This window comes from Pongo pygmaeus, chromosome 3 (assembly GCF_028885625.2).
Source record: "Pongo pygmaeus isolate AG05252 chromosome 3, NHGRI_mPonPyg2-v2.0_pri, whole genome shotgun sequence".
Lineage (NCBI taxonomy): Eukaryota > Metazoa > Chordata > Mammalia > Primates > Hominidae > Pongo > Pongo pygmaeus.
In genome coordinates this window covers 19349345-19375885 of record NC_072376.2, presented here as the reverse complement: position 1 = coordinate 19375885, position 26541 = coordinate 19349345, and the positions used below count along the sequence as shown (strand labels likewise).

Genomic DNA, 26541 nt, shown 5'->3' with positions numbered 1-26541 from the left:
TAAATAAAAGCATTTTATGACAGCTAATCTTTTAGTTACTTCTAATTAAGTGAATCTGAGTTTTAAGGTTAATGGCATTATTCTTCCCTATTGTGTGTGTGTGTGTGTGTGTGTGTGTGTGTGTGTGTGTATATAAATTTGGATATAGCTACATCATGATGAAAGATATATATATATCTTTCATCATGATGTAGCTATATCCAAATTAATGATTAAAAATAATAGAATAATGACATAACTTACCAATAGAATATGCTTGCATATGAATACCTACATTGAGGCAGATTCTAAACAATGTAACTACAGTGGTAGTTTAACAGATGCAAAATGTTTAAGTCAGTGTTCTAAACATTTTAAACTTCTTAAGATAAACTAATTAGTAATTTCAAATGTTTTACCCTAGAAAATGTATAATGTAAATTCAATAATATTTATATACTGTTTACACAAAAGTAGTGTCCAATCAAAATGTATTTTAATATATTAGTCTAGAAACTTATGAGAAGAACACCAGATTTAAAATTTAATTTAAATTAATATTTTTTTAAAGGGTCAAGGTTAAACTGTTTGTCTTCCTTTAAAAGTTTATAATGTCTTTTGTGTCTTTACTTACAAAAAATTCTCAATGAAACTTGGATATTAAAACCTCCCAGGAAACCAACAATAAAAGCTGCTAAGAATTTCACAAGTTTTTTTTCCCCTTAGGTGTTAATTAAATGATCATTTAACACTGAAATGTAAACACAACATTTTCATCTCCTGACAGCACAGCCTATTATAAATCCGGGGTAATAAAAGTCTTGGTGTTAATGCTCTGAACCAAGTTCCCACAACACTCTAAGATGCCTTGTCGTGTCTAAGGTTAAGCATCTAGACACAAAACAAAGCTTGCGCCTACTCGACTTCCAGTCCAATTTTCCCATCGCCCAGTGACCTAGGTAACACTTTGAGCAATAAAGAATAAATTTAATTTCTCCAGCATTTTGTGAGGATTAGGAACAATTGTTGGCTTGCAATGACTTTTTATCCTTGGATTCTTTTTCCTCCAGAGCATTCCTCGGGTCCCAAAAGAGAATTCTGATGGTTTAAGACATAGAACAAACAGAACTTTAAATTAGGCTTTTTTCAATCAATTGGAACTGTCGGAGGGGAAGCAATCAACCTTTCTCTGTGCTGTTCTCAGCTATTCACATACTTCGAGCTTTAATCTTTCACTAGTAGAAGAAACCTATCATGATGGGGCAAAGCTATTTTTTCCAATTCTGTTTCCAGATTTACTTATTTCTCTTTTAAGTTTTTGTTTGTTTGTTTTGTTTTGTTTTAAACACTTAAATCAAGTTGCCATACTTTGCTATAAACTTTCATTTGGGGGATGTTTCAAGAGACACGGATGTTCTCTTAATAACATTTCACACCTCTATGCTGTACCCTAGGCCATGGGTGTTGTCAAGGACCGGTCTTTTTACTCTTCATTGCTTCCTTCTCTAAGATTTAGTTTCTTTTAAAACTTCCATCCAAAGGTTTCTTATATCAAAATTTATAAAATATTTTAAGGTTAACCCTCCATAAAAAATTCAGTGATTATAATCAACTCTATTATAGGTAACATGTAATGAGTGGATATACACCATATATATCTATGCTACTTTGAGAAGTACTGGAATTGTGGAAAAAAGAACAAAACAAAATGACTTCTGGTTCAAACTTGTCTCATAATATAACATTATTTAGATTTAAAGTGCTAAAAGATTTGCAATTTTTACTGGATTTTGACATAATTAGTAGCCTAAAAATACACTTAAAATCACCTATGCAATTTATATAAAGATGACAATGTTCCATAGATCAAATCATATGTACGTATTATAAGGCTAACAGATTAATCTTATATTATTTTAAAAACAAAATTTTTATTAGTAGTGAAAATGTTCCTTAGCAACACATGTAAATCTTCTGAACAACTTTCAGAATACTTTACCTATAGTTTAAGGAGTTTACTCAGCATTTTCTAACATTTGTATTTTTCCTTCATTTGTCATTCAGAAAAACACATCATTAAAACAGCAATCTAAATATATGCACTAACAAATAGTTCCTGAGTCACAGTCTTTTTGTTTCTATCTGTAATTTACTTTATAGATGAATTTTAAAACTATATGAATCATCAACTGGGAGAGCATGAAGAGATCTCATTAAGAATATCCTGGCCCTAATGTACCTTCTGCAGCCAAGTAAAGAGAAATAACATGGTACAAATGCACATTTTAGGTCAATTTGCTGTGGTAAGATAATTAATGTGACTACACATATTTATGTGTTACTACAGTAAGGATAAATGCAAGAGGGCTGTGCAATCGTATCAGGAACTTTGCTGACTGAGGGCAAGTTGCAAGGACATCTGAGTGACTATTATTTCCATCTTGCTTGCAATGAAAGCATGACAATAATATAAATATAATTTCTATCATACTTGAAAATTTACAATGTTCTTTTGAATACGGAATCTAAATTTTACTGTGCTATCCCCAGAAAGTAAATAGTGTGACCCTTCCCATCTTACAGATAAGAAAACTCAACAATGTGGTTGTCTACTGACTTCCAAAATTAACAGAACCGCAAATATCTGAGTAGGCATTTAAACACTATCATTTTACACAACCTCCCTTAAGATAGAAAGTAAATTGATTTCAGTGTCTTAAAACATAATACAAATACATTAAAATTACCTAAATATAACTAAAACCCTACCAACCCTTATTCCTAGAAATAATGTTTATGTAAATTTCAGTCCCCAAAATTGTAACCTTGAGATTGTAGTGGCAATTTCATTATTTAAAAACTTTAAAATATTACCTGATGATGTGTATATGATATATTTTTTACATGAACATGATAGACTTAAATTCACATATTTGATCACTCTCAATGAACTCTCTAGGCATTAATTCACGCAGTATAGGTAAGTTGTTAGCAACAGCTGAGGCCCACAAATACCACATATTATATGGAGCCACATATTTTGTTAGTTTCCCTTCTGAGCATCGATCATAGTATTCTACAAATTCAAGTTGGCAGTCCATGAGTACTTGTTGGTGGAGTTAGAAACATTTGCATTTGTGAAAGCAGCCGTTTAAATAAGTACAGCTGAGTGAAAAAAAAAAAACCCACAAAAACCTTCTTGCATTCTTGCATTTGATTTTCTTATTCTGTGAGCTATGCTGTAGATTTCACACTCTGAAGGTCCAATCCGTGTGTTGGTAACAGCAGAAACCGGACAATTGTTAGCTTTCTTTAGCAACAAGTCTATTAGTAATCCCTTTGAAGTAAAAACCATCAACACTAGATCTGGCAAAATCTCAAATATGATCTTAATCTTCATTGGATTTAGGACGTTTAAATCACAGGATTACATGTTGATTTAAAAAATAAAATAAAAGTAGGTCCTGCTCAGGGCTTTGCACTTTTCTTTCTTTCATGACAAGTGGTAATGGCTATTTTGAGCTGTGTTCAGATACCCATATATCAAGTCTGTTGTCTATCTATTTGAAAATAAAGTTTTGGTTATATAGTGGTAATTTTTTTAAATGCAATACTCCTTGTATGCCTCTATTTTTTAAGTGGCAAAAACAGAGTCCCTTGGGCCCAATAAGTAATTAAAAAGTTACCTTAGTAATGAAGGACTTGGTGTTTTAATCACTGAAAGTGAACCCTTTTCTAAGTTTTCTCTCTCGATACAGAGTCAATCTGTTCCCCTTAGCAAAGTATCAGTATATAATTCAGATAGTGTTTCCTTACACCAAATTAGATCACAGACGCCACCTTCGACGGAACTTTCACCCGTAGCACATGAAGCTCTTTGGCAGTCTCAGCAACAGAAATCAGCGGTAGCTATCATGGCAGCACGCTAGATGAGTAATGATGTGGGTCTGGCTGAACAACAGTAACCGTAGCAACTGTAACCTGCAATTCCTGCACAATCACAGTCGGATTTATTGTGGCAGGGGCCAAACAGGCCAAGAGTAAAATGAAGCAGGAAACTATGGCACCTGACACCTCTAGTAGTCCACACTTTAATCAGAGCTGGTAGAAATTAATTCAAGAGAAATTTGTACATGGGCTCCTCTGTTGTATCCTGCTTTCATGGTTGACTCCAAGAAACCTATGAGACTAAACTGACATCCAAGAACTAGGGAGTTAGTTTTATAAAACATTTTATTAAATTAAGGTATATTTTGCTTAGGTGAAAAATGGATCATTTTGATTGTGTTGTGTCTACTGAAACACTTCAATGTTTGAGAAACCTAGGGGAATCAAACACTTAATTGACCAAGTTATCCTTTAAATTTAATTTGGTTCTCCATTATTTATAAAGCTGTCCCAGAGTTACTATTTGCTCATTCAAGTTACAAACCCTGAACCCAACAGAGATTTAATTCAATACATCAAACACTTGATGAGAGCTTCTAAAGGTCAAGCCTTATACTAGACCCTGGGGATATTAAAAAAAGTTTTCATCATACACGTCTAAGTAGCATTTATATATATAATCATAAAAATAATTCTAAGATAATAATTGAGAAGTATAATAATGGCTATATCTGCGTAGTGAGATAATAGATAATGTTTACTTCCTATTTTCTATTTTTTTTTCTGATTTTCCTAGATCTTTTTTACAATGAGCATGTGTTACTCTTATAACTATTAAACAAACAAAAGCTAAGTCTCCTTCTGTGGCAGTGATGGAAAGGAAAATAAAGATAGCTTAATTATATATATTTGTTATGCTGAACAAATTAATTGATTATCTTAATAAAAAAATTAAGTTTTCCTCTTAAGTCTCATTATAGTTATCAAAAGCAATTTTGAGAATCTGAGATCCTATCTGACAGATAATGAATTATGACCTGGCCAATGAAATTAAGCAGTCAAAATCTATTTGTCTCAGGTAAGTATTCACTAGGCCATAAAGAGAGTCCTTGGCCTTAAAAATACCATTCCTAATGTCAGATAATTTAGTCGCTCCAAAACTCACTGGGGAATAATGAATGGCACTTGAGAACCAGAAATAAAAAGGTTTTATTCAAAGAAGTAGAGAAAATGAGTCCCTGGGACAGATGCAGTTCTTTTTGTTTGTTTGTTTAGTTTTGGTTTGGTTTGGCAGATAAAAGTGAAAAATGAGTTTCTAAAAAGTGCTTTGGATACTTAAGCTTATGTTAGAAGTCTCAGTAAATATAATATACTCAAAGAAATAAACCGAAAACCACAAAACAAATATTTATAACCAAATGTCTAACCGCAGTACTACCAATGAAATTCCTCTTTAATGAGTCCAGATTAGTAGTTGCAAACTCATCAAAAAGTGTGAATCACTTACTCCTAAGCCTCTTTTAAGGTTACACTTATCAGGAAGATTTGTATTAGTACTCATACATTTCAATCAATTATAATCAACTGTTTCAAAATTCCCTTCAATCTCTTCTTCAGTTAACCAGCTCCAGATTTCTTTAAAAATAATTTCCTCTACTCTTAGGTTCATAATAAAAATGCAACCTTGATTTTGGAGGAGGAGCAAAGGGGGAAGATAGAGTCTATAAGTTAAGAAAACTTCATGCTGGCTTATTTTTTTTTTTAACCTCCAACCTATCGTCCCTTATTTTAGATTCCCTTTACTTGCACTTTCCATCTGTCAACAAGTGCTTGTAATTTTATTACACTGTCCTGTAGTTTATGCAGAGTTGGTATTATTTTACAGAGTTCTGTTAATGGACTGGATAAATGGTAATGCTATTTAAACTAGTCTCCTACTCCAACAAACACAGCTGCAACTGTACTACTATTTCTGAGCAAACATCTTGACCTGAACATGTAGTGCTCTCTCAACCCGTCCAAAGAGAAATTGGAGCAGACAGCAAAGGAAAAGCATATTTGGCCGCTAGCAGCAACCAAGCGTGTCGAATCATAATTCATATACATTATACCCTCCTTTTCTTTTATATTGCATTTAGAGTCCATGAAAAGCATGTGTGCTTCTTCCCCTGGCATCTTATTTTCAGCCACTAGTCAAATGGTGATTATTTATTCCAAAGCTCAAAGAAAAGCAACACAATGTGCAGTATATCCAACTAGCTTTAATCTAAGCAAACAATGCGAAAAATCAAACTTCAGTGTATAAACTATGTATTAAACCAGTAACCTTTTTTATTAGTGATATACCTGGGAAAACATAGTGTTAAGTATGAATAAAGTATACAATAACTAAGAAAATAAAGAAATTGAAACATTAATTCGTATCTCGGAACAACCTATACAGAGGAAGTAAATCCTAAATTTGTTTTTTTATGAGTTCTGCATATAGTATGCCTCTACTGCATTAGACAGTAGGGGCAACTATGGCTTGCTATATACATATATATAATATATATATAAATGTATATTATATATAAATATAAATTATATATAAATATTATATATAAATTAATTATATATTATATTACATATAAATATATATTATATATTATGTATAATTATATATTATATAAATGTCAAAATATATATTCTATAAATATTGTATATTTATAGAATACTTATATATTGTTTTACATATATTTATAAAACAATCATATATATATCAACTATCAAATACTTTCCTTGTCCTATCATTTTTCCCCATTATTTGTCAAAAATTCCATATCCTTTGTTCTGTTACTTGTCCTTCTTGTGAAAAAAAATATGTTTTTAATGAGCATTATAAAGGATGTTGTGCATATAGGTTTGTGCACATTTTCCCATCTGCTAGAATATTTGTTTCAGGTGAGCTACTTGGCATCTGCATCATATGAAGAAAATGTGAACTTGTACCTTTGCTTTTCATAATTACACCAGCCAGTAGTGAGCTTCACAAGCGTGTGTTCCTTTGTTTATTAAAGACTTCCAATGGCAGTTGTTTAATTAATTATCACCATCATAAACAAGTGGTCACATGCAGCTTATAACTTATCCTCTCGAGAGAAAAAGCACTCTTAACAATTCACCTAAGTCTCATTCAGATGAAGCAACAGTTCCTTAACTCAAGATTCCTGATGTGAGGATGCAAATGAAAATTCCACCTCTAGTTTTCTATGTACATCCAGTGCCTAAATCTGATGTCAAATCTCATGTTAAGGGATACACTTTGTCAATATTGAGTGCTAGGCCATCAAGTTATACAACTTCTGAAACATAAAAATATTCACATCCCTCTTGTAACTAGTTCCACCTAACAAACACTGTTTTAGCTGTTATTAGTCCCCAGGACAAATCCTTTGAGCCAGAAAGACACATAAAAAAATCTGAACACATTTTCTAGCTGCCTGTTTCCCCATTTTCCAACACGCATTTAATTAATTAGGAAATGCTGTCATAGGTTTATGGATTCTGTTTCTTTAATTCACTTAAAGATTTCAAGTCTTTTTTCATACAGCAGCTGCATAAAGTTATAAAATCATAACAAAACATAAAAGAAAATCTCTTGGTCTGCTATGAGATACTGTCAAAGAGGGCAAAATGTCAAGCAGAATATAATTTGCTGATGAGGGATTCTGCAATGGATTAAACTACCTTAAACTGGGGCAATTAATCCAAGTCGATTCCTTAAAAATCTCCTCAGTTACCAATAACTAAAGCTGAAAGTGAAATACTATCAAAACCAACTCTATGGCCCTTTTTAGAAACTAAGCCCAAATATTTAGATAGAATTATCTACTGATATGCACACATATAATCTTTATAGCAAACCTACATCCTATTTCCTAAGTAAAAATAGTTATTAGATAATTTTTGTTAAAAACGCAATTCCGAGGTTTCTTCATTTTATTTTTTAAATTTACTTAAATTGGTCCAATTGTGCAGCAGGGAACACAAAAAAGAAGAGAAAAATACCAGGTGATTTTAGCTATCCTTAGAGGAACACAGTCAGGAAAGCCTCTGGAGAGATCTGGTATGTCAGCTGGGGAATATCTCCCTATAGTAAGTTAAGGTTGTTAAGGTTTCAGGAGGACGTAACAAAGATCCTGGCTATTCCTGGGGGTGAAGGGTGTGAGAGGACAGTCCTCCCACTTCTGGAATTGATAACCACATTGAACTAGTAGGCTACAAAGACAAGTTCAGAAAAAGGAAATATGCTCACTTTCTCTACAAACAGTACCATATGGGACACCCACCATCCAGGTGGGGGCTAATGGAGCAATTTACTCTATATATCCCAGCAGTTTTTTTCACAACATGCATGTACCTCAATAATCATTGCCATTTATTTTTCCAAAACTTTGTAGCTTATCTCCCATCTGCACAAAGTCATTCATATGGCTGAAAATCTCATTTTAAATGCTTTCAAAAATGTGTTTTCACTATTACACATTAGATCAGTGCAAAAGCATTCCAGGGAGGAAAAAGTGATTCCCCCTAATACTCACATTATGCTCCTTTAAGGAATTACTTCCTTTAATAGTCTATGACGTATTTGATATGAAAACCTTGCCATACAGTCATTCATGTTGCAGAGGCTGAAATTGTGGCTTTAAAGGAAACATTTAAGAGGAAATTTACAGCCCTCTTTAAATACCTTATAATAATATTTTCGGACTAATAAACACTACTACTTGAGCCCAGAAACAATACCAAAAAAGCTGACATTAAAAATCTCAACTTTACAAGAACACACTGCCAACTTCCTCTTAAGAGGAAGCACAGTAGCAATTTTCTCCCTTCAGAACTTAATCAAACATTTCCATTAAAAAGTAGGTAAATCTCGCCATCATCACATTACCAAAAATAATAATAATAATCCAATTTCCGTAACACATACATAAACTGCTAAATCCTAACCAAATAAAACAACTGGAACCACTAGAAAACAAATCATAAATTTCCTAAAGAAAAAACACAAACTTTTAATCGAATAATCTATTGATGAATAGATTCCAGGAAAGCACACAGAAACAGATCCAAAATACATTTAATAAAACACAAGGTACTACCCAAAGCAACAATAACTATTTGCGTCTACTTACAGCCTGTACAGCTTCGCAGTCCCAAGAAACAGCAACTCAGGAAACAGCTGAAGGTGATTTCTGTTTAAACGCCTTTTGACAAAACAAAAACAAAGCTTATGTTACATAGAAAATACCCAACAATGAGACTGTGATTTGGTAGTGTCATGCCTCATCCTGTATTTCAGAAAAGAATGAAATGACATTCAAGAGAATTCAAGCATTGCAAATCAAAAGTTGGTTACACCTTTTGTTACATGACTCTTTAATGCAGTTTTCCATTGTGCTTACTAAGATGATGATTACTGGGGTCTAAACTTTAAACTGAAATCCTGTGCAACATCAGTCAACCAGAATATACACAATAATAAAGGATTTTTGAGACTCAGTCTTAGGCGCCTAAGGTAGGTGACTTCAACATCCAGCAGAAATACCGCAGTGAATGGTGTCTAAAATAATCCATACACAGTCCCAATTGGCCTACAAGCTCAGCCAAGGAATTGTGGGGAGATGGGAATTTCAATTTTCTTAGCTTTTCATTTAGTTGGAAGAAAAAAAAAAAGGGGTGTGAGAAATTGTCAGCATGATTTGTCCCATAGGCAAAATCAGAATACCAACCCAGAGCTCAAACCTCAACCCACAGCTTCCAACCCTTAACTGAATTTAAGGCTCAGTATTATAACTAACAGTGTCGTCAAATCTGTTTAAGTAATGTTTTAAAATGTCTAAGTAATTTGGAATGTTTTAAATGTTTTAGAAAAGAGTGTGATTGCAACTCTAACTGAATTTAAGCCCTGATGCTTGGTATGCACACCTATTAAAGAAAAGAGTGGGCAAATACTATCTCTAATGTAGTCATATCCCAGTCCCATCTGTTTTCAGTGTACAATATAACATTTAATTTAAAATAACTGTCTATTTCTCTGTTTTTCCCAAATCTAAATAAAATGATAAAGAGCTGATGTAACATTTTGCACTCAAATGACTTACAAGCTGCCTAGCTCGAGAGGAGGAGAGGCATATTATATAGTATAGTTTCTGGATATAGTTCCAGAAAGTAATGTCACACTGAGGAAACCAGAGGTATTTCTTAAGTTTTAAAGATAAATATTAAAAGGGGCAGGAAAAGAGGGCACATCAATCTTGACATATTGCAAGGTCATCGGGTAGATGCAGAATTACACTTATTTAGTCTCCAGAGGGCAGAAATGGGCCCTTTGATTGTAACTCCTAGGAAATTCGATTATACAGGAGACCTTTCTAAGAATTAGCTATTAAGAAATGGAAACTCTCAACTCCTTATCTCAAAATGTATTCAAGCAGAGGCTATGAATTTTTTTTGGAAAATGATATAATTTTTTAAAATCCTGTAAGTGAGAAGCTAGACCAGGTAAACTTCAGAACCTCTTTCCATTCTAAGAATGCCATGAAGCAGTGATGGCACCATAACTTTATGTGAACTCAGAAAGAAGCTGGTCATCTACAGAAACATTCTCAGGCCTTAATAAAATGCATACTAATAAAAAAAGTACGCCAAGACAAGTAGGGGCAAATAGTAAAATTAGTGGTAAAGGAGTGAATTTACTTCCCACTTACGCTAATTTTTTAAATGAAGCACATAACAAGGTAAAATCTAAAGTCAAATCAAAAGCTTTCATTTATTTGTTCTCTGTTATGTATGATTCTGAAGAAAGTTTACTTCCAGAGTCTAGCATTATACAAGTTCAATGAAATGCAGATTACCTTGTTGTATTTCCCTCTAAAAATATATTACAAATATTTGCAATGGTGGTAATGAGATTTTTTTCTAGGAATGAAACCACTCTTGGAAGGACCTCCATTGTCCAAAGAGCCAATTCCAATTTCTAAAACACCAGGAATGAGCTCTCATGATGTAATCCAAACCACGAGATTTACCAGCCTCATTTGTTATTCTCTAGCCAGAGCAAGCATTCTCAGCAAGCCTCTGGGCCCTGCAGAGGCAGTTCTCTTTATGAAGTGCTTCTCCTTTTCTCCAAACGGTGCTTTCTTACATCCTCTGTGAACCTTCCCCTGATTCTCCTACAAAAAGTTAGTGCTTCTCTTGGCTGTGTCCCCACAGCATTTGATAAGCAAGAGTCCCTTACACTGTGTACTATTTATTCATGTACTGGTCTCTTTCCCACTAGACTGTGAGCTCTTCAAGCATAGACTAAATCTTTGTATTCCCTCCCTTCTTCCCTGGCACTTAGTAAGTTTTGAACCATATGAAAAGCCAAAGAGAGCAGCCTGCTCTCAGTCAACATTTCCTAATCTCTGGCCCTTAGTAGGTTCTTAGGAAATGCTGAATGAGAACAGATTGTTCTCTTAGTATTTTGATATATTTCAGCAAGGCCCTAGCATTTACATTTTATATTAAGCCAACATTCCTCTGGCATCCTCCCTGAGGCACCTGCCTTGGGTTTGATGCCATTCTCTGGCTGTCAAACCTGCTTTCACATGCCCCAGACAGTAGTTTCCTCCTTTCCATTCCATCAACATCCTTGGTGATGTGATTCTCAGCATCACCTAGAAGCTGGAAAGAATTCAATGTGTTTAAACAAATTCAGAGATATAAGCGAGTAACAGCTGCTACCAGCTTTCTTGTTAACGGGTCTACATCAGTATAGTTTCATATATTGTGAGAAAGCAGATTTTTCAGATTGGATACAAGAAGTGTTTTTTTTTTCTTAATTATTATCCCTTTCTTATTCCCAGTGGTTCCTAATTCACTGTGTAACTAATAGCTAACATGTGTTCTAATTCACTGTGTAAGTAATAAGCTTACTAGGTGATGGTCACTATTCTGAGAGGTTTATACAAGTTATCTCATTCACTCCTCACCACATCTCCATAAGTAAGTACAATTCTCACTGCTGTTCTGGAGAGAAGTGCACAGTTCAAAGGCATAAAGCTAGGGCCTGAATAAAGGTGGTGTGACACTAAAACATACCCTCTGAATCACTCCTCTGGAAAAAATACAGTCTAAACATTCCTAAACAATAATTCAGAATAATATAATGCTGAAGCTTTCCTTTTCACCTATATTCCCTGAGGCAAAACATAGATTTATTTGATCCATTTCTTAAATATCTATGAACTAAGCAATTGTAAATAAAACAAAGTTTTATTTTTTAAAAAAGCTAGCTCTACGTTCAGCTCATGGTTTTAAACACCTGTTGAAAATTAGGTATTTTAAATTTCAGAAAAAAAACTGAAAATATATACGAAGCATTCTTCTCTGAATTGAAGTACTTTATAATTATTTCACAAAAGTTATTATGAGTGATCTTTATATGTCTAAACCCACCAGATACATTTCTGTTTTTAGGATAAGACAAGGTGGTATCACACAAAAAAGACAGATAACAGTAAGTAATGTTGTAATATGGATACAACAAAACAGTATATGTTTCCTTTTTATTGTCATTAAAGCAGTATCAATACACATTTGGCTCCACTTTTTCTATTCTCTTTTCCATCCATACTAAGGTTAAATGGTTATACAAACATTAACATAAAAAGCAAAACTTTCAAAATATTAAAGAAAAATTTTAAAGGATAGATGCTTATACAATCACCAGAAATCAAATCCTTAAAATAAAGAGCATTTATTTAAAATTTAAAGTTATTTTAAAGACTATTAAGGTATATAACAATTACTAAACAGAGCTAGAGAAAAAGTAGCCTAGCTTCTAATTGTGACAGAAATTTGCTTAACAGCTTGAAGATGATCGTATCAGAATAAGATCTCTAATGTAAATGAGTTGAAGTTAAATCTGATGGTTCCAGAACAGGAAACAGCATGTAGTGAATTAAAGATATCACAGAGGATTATTTATGGGAGCCAACATAAATTAGCTTTGTTAAACAGACCAGGTGAGTCAATTATCATTGTTCAGAGAACAGACACTCGATGGTATCAAAGGAGAGACAGAGATATAGTGATATCTAAGTCATGTGTCATCACCCCTCGATGGAATCTGCCCACAACATCCCAGAAATGCTTGATAATTCTCTAGATGGCAATTCACAGTTTCAGAAAGGTGTGTAATGTATGTCTCTGAGATACTTTCTCCAAGGGCAAAGATGAGAAAGGATTCCAGTAACTGTTTGCTCTGTGCTACCACCTATTTTTGAAGTTTGACTTTCAGAAGAGTGAATGATCTTTCTGCATTGCACAAAACACCACTGGCCTCTGAAATACTGATTCTTAACAACCTCAATTTGAAGGGCAGCCTGAACATATTGACAAACATTGTTTTGAATTATTATCTGCCAGCTGCGTCTGTGACTCTTGTCCTTTAGCAGAGGTTATAGTCTCTTACTTTTTGCAACTTTCACCTCAATTCAGTTAATGTTCACAACCTTCCATCTAATTCAAAACATAATACGAAAACAGTTTTACCAAAGCCAGTAAAATATGTGCTCCATATTTACATGTAAATATAAGGTGTTTCTAGCAGCGTGCTAGGTCTGTAATAAATGTTTGATAAGTGCTGCCTTAAAGCCTACCATTTCTAACCTCCTATTTCTCCCACATGAATGATCAAGCATAAAACTATTTAGCCCCCTCTTTTGCCACCTTCTCAGGTAAATTTTGACTTCTCTTATAAAAATGTTTTTATTTTAATACTTTTAAAGCACAGATTTTAAAATTTATTTTGTATTATGTAAATAAAATAAAGTTTACATTTTCAGCAGTGATATCAATGATAACTTAATCTCTTGTATTCCTTGCTAGGGATGTCAATACTTATTAGCAAAATACTGCTCCCTCTTTTATCCCCTTACTTCCCGATATTTTTCTATATATTCAGAGAGACTATGAGAAACACTCTGAAATAACCATTGAAGGGTTGTTAAGCTTTTCTTCACATCTCTTCTGTTGACCATATACTACGTTAGGAAGAACATTTTTTAAAAATGTAAATATGGTCGTAAAAAAGTCAAATGGATCATATATACACTTTAGCAGCTAAGATAAAATAATTCCTAAACTCAGCAATTGAGAAATATGAGAGGTATGTTGAAATGCAGAATAATAGTTATTTAAGTGTTTTGTGCCCAGCATTTTGTGAAGCTATGTACATTATCTTATTTATTGCCACTATGAGATATAATCATTATCCCTGTTTTAAAGATGAGGAAATTGAAGTTTTGAAAGATGAAGCAAGGTGATCAAGATCCCTCAGTGGAATTAAAACCAAAGGTTTTCTGATATCACTCTTTTCTAACGTTTCTGATTTTAAAAGGAGAAAGGGGAGCTTGTATCTGGTTAGAAACCATAATTAACAGTACAATCAATGTGTATTTGCCTGGTATTCCATGAGACACCAAGCATCAGCAGATAAAATAAGATGTTGAAGAACAGGGATTTCTAGATAATCCACACTCTGTGCTTTTACTCTAGAACCTCAAACAGCAGCAAAGAGCCAATGCTCCAGAACTGTCCATCTGTATTCAGTGTATGGACATTGCAGAGAGGACATCCAAATAATTTTCTGTAAATATTATCATAAAGCAATATTGATGAGATCAAATCACAGCCCTATTATCAAGCTTTCGTTCTGAAAGCATTTTCATCAATATGCTTTCCAGTCCAGCAGATAACACTTGGTTTGAAAAAAGATAACAGCAATATATATGAAGTCCATGCAGAAATGTCTCTCTTTCCATGTGAAGTTGTGAAATTCAGTCTAGAAGACACAATTCAAGCAGAAAGGTATCCAAAAGAAATGAGAGAGGGAATTAAATGTAAAATATTTGACATTGGCTGCTTCCACAAATACATTGTAACAGTGCAAACTAAACTACTCATTTCAGGGGAGGTATAAAGGACATGGCATCCAGCAAACACTGTCACAAAAGAGGACCCAAAACAGATGTGGGAAAAATAAACACCCTCACTGCTTCAGAATTTATAAAATGGTCCACAAAGAGCAAACGGGCCTTCTTACCACCGTTCAACTTCAAGGCCCATAAAAATTGTTGCATGAGAAATTCTCTCAGATGGATTCAATGTTCTGCTAAACTTGTAACAGTGCACAGGGATTAAAGCTTTCTATGACCAGCGTCAGTAAACCTAATTTAAAATCGACCACATTGCTACAAATAGGTGAACATCATTGGCATATAATGGCTATTATATCTTTTGGAACATTTATATTTTATGCTATGTGCATACTCAGCCTTTGTTACAGAGTTTGACGTGTCCTTTAAAGAGACTTTCCAAGAAAATGACTGCTGTGATTTTAAACTTGTGTGGAAAGATACCAGAAAACAATTCTTTTGAGATGGGCTTGAATTCTTTTCCAAGGAGATTAGCACCGTTAGATTGTCATTCTGTTAAGAAAAGGTATGTGTTATGTGTTGCCTATAAACTTGTCGGATTAGTCAGAAGAGACTAATCCTTGATAAACAGAGAATATATCCAGATCCTTGATGAACAGAGGATAAATGATGCTTTCTTTCAGACCTGTTCCACAACATATTCTCTACTTGAACTCATGTGTAAAGACCTACAACAAAAACCCTGCCACATCATACTTCCTCAGCCTCACTCACACTGTCTGTCCCATGCTTAGGAGTGGTATGTGTATGCAGGGAGAACTAATTCAGCAACATCTTAAAAAAATAAATGTCTTCTACATACCATCTCATTAGAATGTACTGTTTAGTCAAATGTAGGCTCCACTGTAAAGGGACTTAGACTTTTCTAATTTAAAAAGAATATGTTCTTTCTATCAACTTGGTGGAAACTTTAAATGTCTAAGTTAACAGCTTGACTGTTCAAGATTCCTTACATGGCTTTATCATAATAATATTTTCAGAGCTCATTTTCAAGCATAAATGAGTATCAAATGACAAAGCTAGTGGGAAAAAATGTCATTTCAAACCCAATTATACTAACACTAGGAGAAGTTAAAGCAATATTTGTCTTAAAAGCACACACTTACCAAGTATTGGTGGGAAAAGATGAACACTCCACATGCCTGCCTTTATTATTTCCACAATTTTCTTATTTTAAGGGTATAAGATGGTTGCAGTGTTCACACAAAGCCTAATATCCAAGACTTTTCACAGTATGCTACTGATTCTTACCAACATAACCTAGGCATATATGCATTTCACTTTTCAGTCTTGGAGTAAATAATAAAACGTCCTATAACAACCCTAAAAAAATTTCAAAAACTTTCTCATACTTTTGCATTTGTATTATCAAGGAACTTTCAAAAGAAGATGATTTTCACTAGTGGAACCCTGACATGGTCTGGGTCCCCCTAAAAGGCCATAAAATAGAAGTGAATGACTGTAGTATCTAATCCCATAAACAGTGTGTGAACAAGAGAATTTTACACAAGCCCACAGCATTCCTGGGTCCCAGTGTTATTTTTTTAACCCTCTAGGACATTATGCAGCATCCAAAAAAAATCTCAAATTAATAATTTTGCATGGAGAATTTATTGCAGATATACACAGGTATCTTCCTTGAGGTATATAAAAGAAATATACTTCCTAAGTGTGCTGATTCTTACTGCAGCTTATTTGTGACCTTTTTTATCCGAATTTCCATTGAATTAACTGGTCATCTAGGTAGAGTATATTTCATTTGAAAAATTTTTTAATTAAACAACAGGAGACCTGCTAATACAGTCTATATAAGGCACATTCTGAAGGCTTCATTTTCATCCCAGATAAACAGGTACCGCTGGCAATACAGAGCATTCTAGGAAATATGACTCTGCACATGTTAGGTCTGAGAGTGCAGAAACAAACTGTCAAAACAGAAAATAATGTGTGCTCATGGTATGCAGACATGATTACAACTTCCTCCTTTTACAGTGATGCATAACCACATTCTGACAATGATGTGTCATCTCATGTTGTAAGAGAATGGAGGGGAGGAGAGGGAAGGAGCTAGTTAGAGAGGTAAGGAAGAAAGAAAGGAAAAGGGAAGAAAAAAAGAAGGAAGGGAGGGAGAGGAGGAGGAAAGAAAGGAGGAGGTATTTTACTATTAACTCCTTCTTGACAGTTTATCTGAAAATGTTGTATTTCATCCACTCTTTGAAAGTGAAAACTATCTTTTATAGCTATAATGCTTTGATTCGCAAATAATGACTTTGCCATTCCATGCTACAATTAAATTCAAATCAACAACATGACTGTTTCTTGCAGATTAAAAAGCTGAATTTTTAAAAAGGTACAGATCTTTATGTTCTGTTTTCAGATTTTTCTATAGATCAAGTTAAAAGTCCATCAACAAAAAATAAAATAAAAAGAAAAACATATAACTATGAAATATTCACAAAATGTAATTTAGAATTGTTTTATCATTTTAAAATGAAAATAACTTAAAACCATAAATTACACAAGAATAAAATTAATGCTTTTATTTTATTTTGTTCTTCATACAAGGAATAAAAATTAAATCACTATGCAGTATATAAATGGGATCTACAACATAAATCTAATTTTATACCTTTTTCATAATTGAGTTCCAATTTTAAATTTCACAACTAAATTGTTAAAAGCCATATAAATTTACACAATATGTAATAAAAAGTTAATTTATTGATTTCTTCTTGTTTCTCACATTGTCTCTTGCAGCTTTTTGAAAAAGCAAGCAATTTTTTGGTGTTAATGACACTGACTAAAATAAAGATATATACCATAGGCCATAGCAGTTTGATTGTGGAACTCTCTGGGTAGTTTTGTTTTTTTTTTTAGTATTTATTTTTTAAATCAATACACTGAACAAAATTTAAAATAGTTTGTTTCACAATAACTTGAATGCATTCCTTAGCAAACCTGCCTTGCCATTTAATGTATTTTAAAAAAATAAATATTTGAAAAGTGTATCCACAATGTTCCTAAGAAATGGTTTTGAATTCCAGAGTCCCAAGGAGATGAATTGGCGGTCAGATAACAATGTGCTTCCATCAGATGGACTTGGCAGTTGTAAACAAAAGGAATTTTCTCAGCTTTTCCTCACAAATATGAAATATTTGTTCTTGGCCAACAGCTGGGGTGATTTAAAGAAGTCCTGCATATATATTAGTTTTCATTCAGAATTACAAATCCTCTTCCCACTCTGAAACATCTGACTTAGTCTTAGTAGAACAGAAAATTGTTCTGAGATGAAGTGACATTCCCAGAGGAAGTAAAAGTCAAAAAATAGTACCTACTTACAACTCTAATCAAATTTCAGAGCATATAGCATCTGGTTAATAAGTTTTAGGAAAAGTTAATTTATTCAAGATGAAAGTTCAGACAACACTCTGAAGTGACTTGAAAAAGAATGAGAAAGTTTGTTTAGTTCTAGTGTTCCTGAAAATATTTAAAACAACAATATAACCAAAACAGACTGCATAAAAAGCCATCAAAACTCCTTCAATGGTTTGGAAGTTAACAACCAAACTCAAGATACTTTCCTGTAATGACTAAAAGTTATTCTTGAAAACATAAAGTTTAAATGACAATTTAAATTATCTATTCATTTTACCAAACATTTGAATTATATTGACGCTTTCTTAAAGATTAAAATAACTTTGCAAGTTACTTACTACGAATTAGCTAATCATATAGTCTATCGAGGAGATCAAAGAATAAATATTTTCAGAGTATTTTTTATATATTTAGAGATAGGCTATGAACTTATAAGCTTTGTTATGAACGCAACCAAATGTTTACCAATTTTTATTTCCCTCTAAAATTAGTTGAAAGTAGTGATTTTAAATTTATTTTGAATTCCACAATTATAGTCCTTGTATTGTAATATTTAACATAGAGAAAGATCAATAGTAAAGTAGAGATTTCTGTGTTTTACTTGAGGTGATAAAAATATAGTCTATATATTTATAAATATCTTGGAAGGGGACAAACCATTTTTCTACGTATGGACAATTACAGGGAATTAACTTCTGCCCTTTTGCCCAGTGAACCTGAATATGTGTTAAGCCTAAAATGAACATTAGATTTTATTATTTTTTGAAAAAAAATATTTTTACTTAAAGTGACTATTAAGGCAGGCATGAAAACTTATTAAAATAATTGTTGCTTCTTTTACTAGAGCTTTTCTTTGCCTTCAAAATGCAAACATATCAAACCTGAATAATCAAGACATGTAAGACATACAATTCATACTTCAAATTACAAAGTCTGTAATTTATCTTAATTATTTCAGACAGAGGTTTTTTCTTTTGCAGATATATACTGTAAACATTTTTAAAGTCCTCAAGTAATATGTAAAAAACGTATCTTAAAATCTGAAGTCTACATTTAATCTTCTTGGGAAGAAAACCAACTTTGAATGACCACAATTTGATAACACAGTTCTTACTTTCATAATGTTTAGATTATTTTTCCAAAATAAATATTTTTAAAGCTAGTGCAGAATAAAATAAAACTGTGAAAAGTAATTATTAACAATAACAATGTTCACCACGCTAAATATAAAAAAGTAAATTTTTATCAGTAAAATATAAAATATTTCATCAAATGTCACTGATGACACACAAAGCACCACCATGAAAATGAAAATAACAATAGCAAAACTTCTCTCTTCCCTAATGCACCATTAATGCAAATAAAAGTACCACTTTTCTTCCTATATGAGCAAATAAAACAAATCAAATGAAGAATAAGAAATGCTTGTACATCTTTAAGTACCAAAGCAATGATTATCAAGGAAATACGTCTCAGGAAAGTAACTGTATTTTTGAGCTTAATTACAAGTTAGAACTTTTTATTCAGGAACTCTATTTGTCATAAATTAGCCTGAAAACCACTCATTCATCCTCCTTTTTCTGCAAAATTTCAAAACCTAAGACATGAAATTGAAGACATGATGCTTGAAATTTAAGTATTTTTAAAAAACACAGTTATGTTGTCATAACTTTGGAATTGAAAATACTTACAGTCTCTCTAGTTCTTTAAGATCCTGGAATGCTCCTCTTTCAATGGTGCTAATCTTATTCTCCATAAGCTGACTGAAATGCAAAATATAACATGCTTCTTAATGTTACCACTCACCATCTGAATAAATTTCAATTCAGCAACTGAAAACCTGTAAACTCTTTCCCTTTATAAAGTTAAATTTTGCTCTGATTTGAGATCCAATATCAAATTTAATAATAATATATCTTAGTGAACTCATGGAAGGGAAATAGCAGTATCTGTATCACAAAACTTAATACAAATGCAGTTTCTCATGAGATTTACTGGTCAAAACTCTGACCCTTAAACTAATAGTGTATCTGAAGAGTAATCCTTGACACTGAAGCTTTGATAGCTTTCTTTGGTACACTGGTTTTCAACTTAACCAAAGAATCAAAATACAGTAATTCATCATACACATACTTCAATTCTGACATGGATACACATCAGCAACTGGAATAATTTGTAATGACCAAAATGTGTCTCTTAAAACTTAGAACACTGAATGCACAATGGTCAAAACTGTATGGCTACTGGGATGTCAATATTTACAATCCTGTGGGCGAGAACAATTTAACATTACATTGACTCTCAAGTGGTGGTTTACTCACAGCTAATTTAACCCACTAATTAAAGAAGTAATCATATTGCAACAATTTTATAGAAGCTACAAAGACACAAAATATAAAAAACTCAAAATATGACCAACATACCATTATAAACTCTGCTGAAAATTTGAATGGTTGATTTTAATGCTTGATATTAGATTTTCGCAAAAAATAAGAATCCTTTTGTTATTAATAATAAAATACAGATGCACTTAAATATTTTATTAATTTCAAATCCTAAAAGTATCAAATGTTTCTTATTACTTATTCATTTTGTGAAAACAATTATTCAATATTTTTATATGCATAAAGCGCTTAGGGTATGGTATAACAAAGATCTGAGGTCATTTCTGGATTATTGGTTCTATGGCATGCTTCCAACCTTAAAATAAAAGTCCCAATTCTTATTAAATGTTGTAGTACAATGATAAACACAGAAAAAAGGAAACCATGACCTTTTAAAATTTTTATGTTACTGTCATCAGAATAGTTATAAAAACTGAGACTAGTAATGATTCAAAATATGCAACCTTAAAAAATTATTTAAAAATACAGAGGATGCACTTACAGAACTCTTAGATGTCTAAGACCAGCAAAATCTGTCTTCGTAATTCTTGTGATGTTATTTCCATTTAAATCCCTAAGAGAAAAACCAGAAAGTGAAAGTTCCATTTTATTTCTATGTTTACCTGCTTCAAGTAAAGTTTAGAGTAAATCAGAACTAAAAGTTAATTCAATTACTAAAGTAGTATACAAAGTATGTAGGAAGGAGAAGAGGATAACCTTTAAAAGGATATTTTTAAAATGACTCAACACATTTACAAAGTTCATTCTTGCTGGCATATGACAAGAAAATGAAGTGGTTACATTATCACAAAAAAGTTTTCGTTTGTTGTGTTGTGTGTATGGGAGAGTCCTTTCCATTTTTGTTTCTATAAGGATTGTATATTAATTTCACAGGTATTCTGCTATTTTACTATAATTGTTAGGCAACCCACCCCCCCAAAAAAAAAAGTTCCCTTCAGGAGGTTAAATGCCCAATTTTCTCATGCTATTCAGGAAGAAATTTTATAAAAATTCAGAACACTATCCTTAGGTAGCATGGTGGCGAAACTTCCTAAGGCACAGAAAAAAATTAGTGCCATCAAAACAACTGCACTTCAAAGACTTGCATTTATAGGCATTTACCTTCCAACAATTCTGTTTGTATTAAAACTTAACTCTTCATTTGCAGCTCAGGGAACCCCGCTGTGATTGTAAAGTGAAAACTACTAACAGGGGCAAGAGTGGAAATAGTATTCAGGCCCTGACATTTTTGTTCAGATTTCTGCAGCACTTTTCCTTCAGGAGTCACGATCTCCTTTTCTGGCATTTCAGGTCAAGATCTAAACTTGCCCTGGTTCCAATCATTTCAAGTAAAACCAGGCTTTGCTGCGGTTTGAACGCTCTTCATAGAAGTAAGCTCTATATCACCTTTGACTCTACGACATCATGTTTGAAATCTGTATTCAAACTGTTTCAATGATAGAATTTTACAAGTCAGCACCCAGTAAACTATTTTCTGGAAACTTTTTGTTCATCTCTCATAAGGATGTATATTTTTTCAAGGACCTGAAATTCAGTTGCTACGCACCCCCCCTCCCCAAGTGCATTCCCTTTTTGTTGAGTAAGACATGCTCGTGCTTAAACTTTAAACTGTTCCGAATAGCATGAAATGACAAGTGCTAAAACAGAATTCTGCGTGGCTTCTCTTCCTTTCTACTCAACTCACTTCTCCATGCTAAGCAGAGTACCATTCATTTGTTCCTAAAATTGTTGGGCTATTCGATATAACATGAATCTCCACCAACCACCCTACACAAATGTGGATCGAATCCTGACAAGGCACCCCTAGTAGAGCCCCGATTTGGCCAGCTTGGAGAGGTGAGGAAGGAGTAGGGGTAACCTGGTGAGGCTGGGGGTAGAAGAGCCATTTGCAAAGCAAAAGGGGGCTCAACTTGGGCCTTAAAACTAAGGGCCAGAGAAATGGGCTGGATAAGAAGGGCGACTTGAAGTGCAATGGGCTGCGCGGGTGGAGACGTGCGGGTCGGAGCTCCTCCTCTCCACGGCCCGAAACCCTTACACCCCGGGGGCAAAGAGGCCGCGGGACCAGTCCAGACGCGCTGGCCCCTGCCGGCCTAGCCCCGCGCCCTTCGCTTACTCCTGGCCCACACGCAACCGCGAGAGCGGAAGGTGCCTAGGGCAGCCGGACTGGCGCGGGGCGGCGGCCTCGGCGTTCACAAAGAGAACGGCCTCCATGCTCCACTTCGCTGAACTCTGGAAGCGCCCCATCAGGAGCGCGTGGGCCATCAACACCGGGTCTGCATTTACTTCTTCATTAGAGACTCGCAAAGACAGGGAGGCGGGGACGTCTGCGGGCAACGGAGCGCGAAGAGGGGAAGGCAGGGGAGCTGCTGCCACGTGAAGGGGCGCAGAAACTGCCAGAAAGGTGGATGGAAACGCAGAGGTTCAGCAGGAAGGGCCGGAGGGGGCGGCCAGGCGCCGCTGGGTCGCCGCAGTGGTAAGACCTGGCTGGGCTGGTTCGCGCTGGAGAACCAGTGCTAACTTCGCTTAACGGATGGGACACGGTCCTCCCTCGCAGTCGCCCGCTGAGACAAGTCCCTAGGGGCCTGACGCCGTCTTCCCCTCCCCGCAGAAGTGGGGTGCGGGGGGGCTGCGCGCGGCTACTATGCGAGGTGTCGCCGTCTTGGGGCACCCTTCTCCCCGCGACCTGTGAGAAGCACCCCCAGGCACTCCATGACCCCTTCTTCCTACCCTTCGCCCCGAGGAGGGTGACACAAAATCGGGGAAGGCAAGTTTTTCTCTTTTGAGTCTCCCTGCTATCCCCTCCGCGCCAGCCTGCGACAAGAGCGGGGACTGGGCTCTGAAACAGACCTGGAGTGCTGGCAATCGCAAGGTGACTCCGTTTATGGAGTCTGGAGAACAAAGTGGCGTCTCACTTGCCCCGGGCATCCTCCAGTACTTGTCCCCTATCTACCCGCTCCCCAGCCCCAGAGAACTAGCCCGCAAGGAGTGCGAGTGGCGGGACGAGAGCAGGGGAGGGAGAACTAGCGCAGCTGCCAGCGGACCCGCCCCTCCTTGGACAGTGGCCCTTCCCTGGCCAGTGCCCTCCCGGAGAGCTCCACCCCAGGATGCGCACTGGGAAAGCTAGCGAGGGCTGCCCCAGGCACAGGACCCTGAGCTGGCAGGTTCCTCCAGTGGAGGCAGGGGTGCGCGGCCCGGATGGGGAGAGGGGAAGACGAAGAGCGCATACTCACAGTCTCTCGGTGTTGCGGGGGATATTCCTGGGCACGCTGCGCAGCGCCAACCCGTGACAGTCCACTGTGCTGCCCGAGCAGGAGCACTGCGCCGGGCACGCCTGTGGTGCCACCTTGTTCAGGATCGCCAGCACTAACCCCAGCGACAGGGACAGCATCTGCCAGCCAACGCCGCGCATCTTTCCCCGCCGCCTCCTTCCTCGCCGGCACTGGGGGCTTTCTTTAGCTTGCTGCTCCGAGAGAACCGCGCAGTGTCTGAGGCCCAGTGCCCGGCGGGGCTAGCAACCCAGAGTGCCAAGGGAAATGTGCACAAAATAATATGGAACAAGGCAGTAGAGCCCACTCAGGCACACGCCTCCCACCTCCCTCTCCACCCTCCTCTGGCAGAGCGGGAGCTCCTTGGGCAACTTTAGGTCCTGAGGATGAATCGGCCTGGCCAGGGCTGCAAGGAGACCCCAAGAGCAGCGGAGGGGAGATCACGCGTCTTCTGTCTCCCAAGGATGAACTTGGCGGTAAAAGAGCTGGGGCTTCCAACGGCCGCTAAGATGCAGGGGCCGGTTGTGGGGGGGGAGGGCAGTCCTCTGATCCCACGCACGCTTCTGCAAATCCGATGCCAGTGGCGAAGGTACGAGACAGAAGAGGGGAGCTCAGTAGGTATTAGCCCCTATCAAAGTGGACTCCGGAAGCTAGAAGGCACGGGAGCCCAGCAGGCCCGTAGCGGAGCGCGCGGGGCAACTGGGCATGGCGCGCGGGGGCGCACAGGGCGGACGCGCAGTTCTGGGGGCGCACGGCTCTAGACTCTGCTCACTCACGCGGCCTCTCCCCAGCCCTCGGCTCCGCCGCAGCCTGGACCGGTCCTCGCGGTCTCCCGACAGCCAAGGATGGTTTACAAACACACATGCACTTCGCTGAAGGATGTCTGGGCAATCCCGCCTCCCGCTCGGCGTCCTTGGCGACGCTCTGCACCAGGACCTGCCCCGAGGTCACGCAGAAAAGACAAAAGGGCAGTCGGGCCGCCGCAGCCGGGCAGAAATATCCGCTAGTCAGCACCCCGGCGAGGAACTCCAAGAGGCCAAGTGGAGGACGAGAGCTGCTGCGAAGACTGAGTGGGGACTGACTGGGGGCGGACTTAAAACCAGGCAGACCGGAAGGAGTGGAAAGGCAAAGGCCAAGGTTGGAGGTGTCAGCGTCCTGCTGGGGCGTACTGGAGAATGGCTCGGTGGCAGGTGGGCGGGTGGGATCCACTACTCCAGGCAGAGCCAGGCGGCAGCTGAATGGCAGTCGTGTGTGCGCGCGTGTCAACCCCGCTCGTCTCCCGGATACGCCGCAGCTCCGGGGCAGACACCTGATGGCAAAGGTGGAAGAAACAAGAGCCGGGTCCCGGAGGGCGCAGAGCCACGGCGGGCCCCCGGCGGTCTCCCACTAGTGGTTCTTCCTTCTCAAAGTGCAGCAACTTTTCCCAGGCTTTGAATCCCGTCCCCCAAGGCCACAGTGGCGGTACCCCTGCCGGCGTGGCGACGCCGCCCGGCTCCTGGCGTTGCACCTGACGCGGCGGCCGCAGTCCCGGGTAGTCCTTCTCCTTCCAGCCCCTTCCCCTCTCCCGCTGCTTTCCTGGCCTCCCGCTCCAGGGAGCGAGGTGGGGGAGAGGGAGGGCGACGACTCAGAGCGGGGACTCGGTGGCTCTGCCGACTCCGGAGCCCCTGGCAAGTGTCTAAACAATAGGACGGACGCAGCAGCCCAAGTCTCGCTTGTCTGGAAGGAAGGTGGGTTGTTGTTGTAACTGGAGTTGTTCGCTGGGGCTGACTGGCGCTCAGCGTAGCCAAACAAAAACCCGGCCCGCGCCTCCGGAGCCGGCTGCGGGCCCCCGGCGCTCCCCTTTCTGCTCAGCACTCCCGCCGTGCCCAGAAAGCGCGGCAGCTCCGGCCTGCGCCTGGGCGCTTCGGCGCTCCCATCCCTCGCAGCTGCCTCCGCCTCCGCCGCCGCCGCCTCCGCCTCCGCCGCCGCCGCCGCCGCCTTCTTTTTTTTAACCACAGTCTGCGGCAGCTACCACCACCGCCGCCAAGCTCCGCCGTCCGGGCGCTTCCCAAATAAATAACACCAAGTCCGAAGTTGAGCCGGCGCGGGCCTTATATAGTCGCCCGAGCCCCCGCCCCCTGACCCCGCCCCTCGAGGCCCAGGCCCGCCCCCTGGCTGAGCTCTGGGAGCCCGCACCTCGCTGGGGAGAGGGGAGAGGTGAGGCCAGGGCTGCCAGCGCTGGGCGGAGGCGGCGCCTGGCGGCGCGCGTTCCCGTGCGCCCTGGCTCGCCCCCTCGCTCCCACGCGCGGGCAAACTTTGCCCGAAGAAGGAGCCACCCGAGCCCCAGCCCCCAACTCCTTGGCCCCAGAGGTGACCTGGGCTCGGAGATAGTCGTTTGCAGTGGGAGAATGGGGAGAGGTCGGCTTTGAACGCGGCTCATAAATAAACAGCCCTGCCAGTGCCTCTCCTGCAGCTTTTGCCACGCGATCCTTAAGGGGGCTGTTCACTGTTTGCAGCGCAGCAAGAGACAGAGAGACAGAAACAGAGAAATTATGATTTAAATTTAAGAAAAATCTTACCGAAATAGATCTGCCTGCGCTTACAGACACACACGTGTAT

At 37.9% G+C, this 26541-nt stretch overlaps 1 protein-coding gene across 2 annotated transcripts in view; it reads right to left on the bottom strand.

The window, feature by feature from the left end:
• SLIT2 (slit guidance ligand 2) overlaps window positions 1–25387 on the bottom strand; it is a 368435-nt gene extending 343048 nt beyond the window's left edge. For both annotated transcript variants that reach the window (XM_054486451.2, XM_054486452.2), the window contains exons 1-4: window positions 23908–25387; window positions 21159–21230; window positions 19964–20035; window positions 9048–9119 (exon numbers count right to left, since the gene is read on the bottom strand). In XM_054486451.2, the coding sequence (XP_054342426.1) occupies window positions 9048–9119; window positions 19964–20035; window positions 21159–21230; window positions 23908–24086 (395 nt within the window). In that variant the 5' untranslated portion in view covers window positions 24087–25387. The remainder of the gene's footprint in view (window positions 1–9047; window positions 9120–19963; window positions 20036–21158; window positions 21231–23907) is intronic.
• Window positions 25388–26541: the final 1154 nt, after the last annotated feature.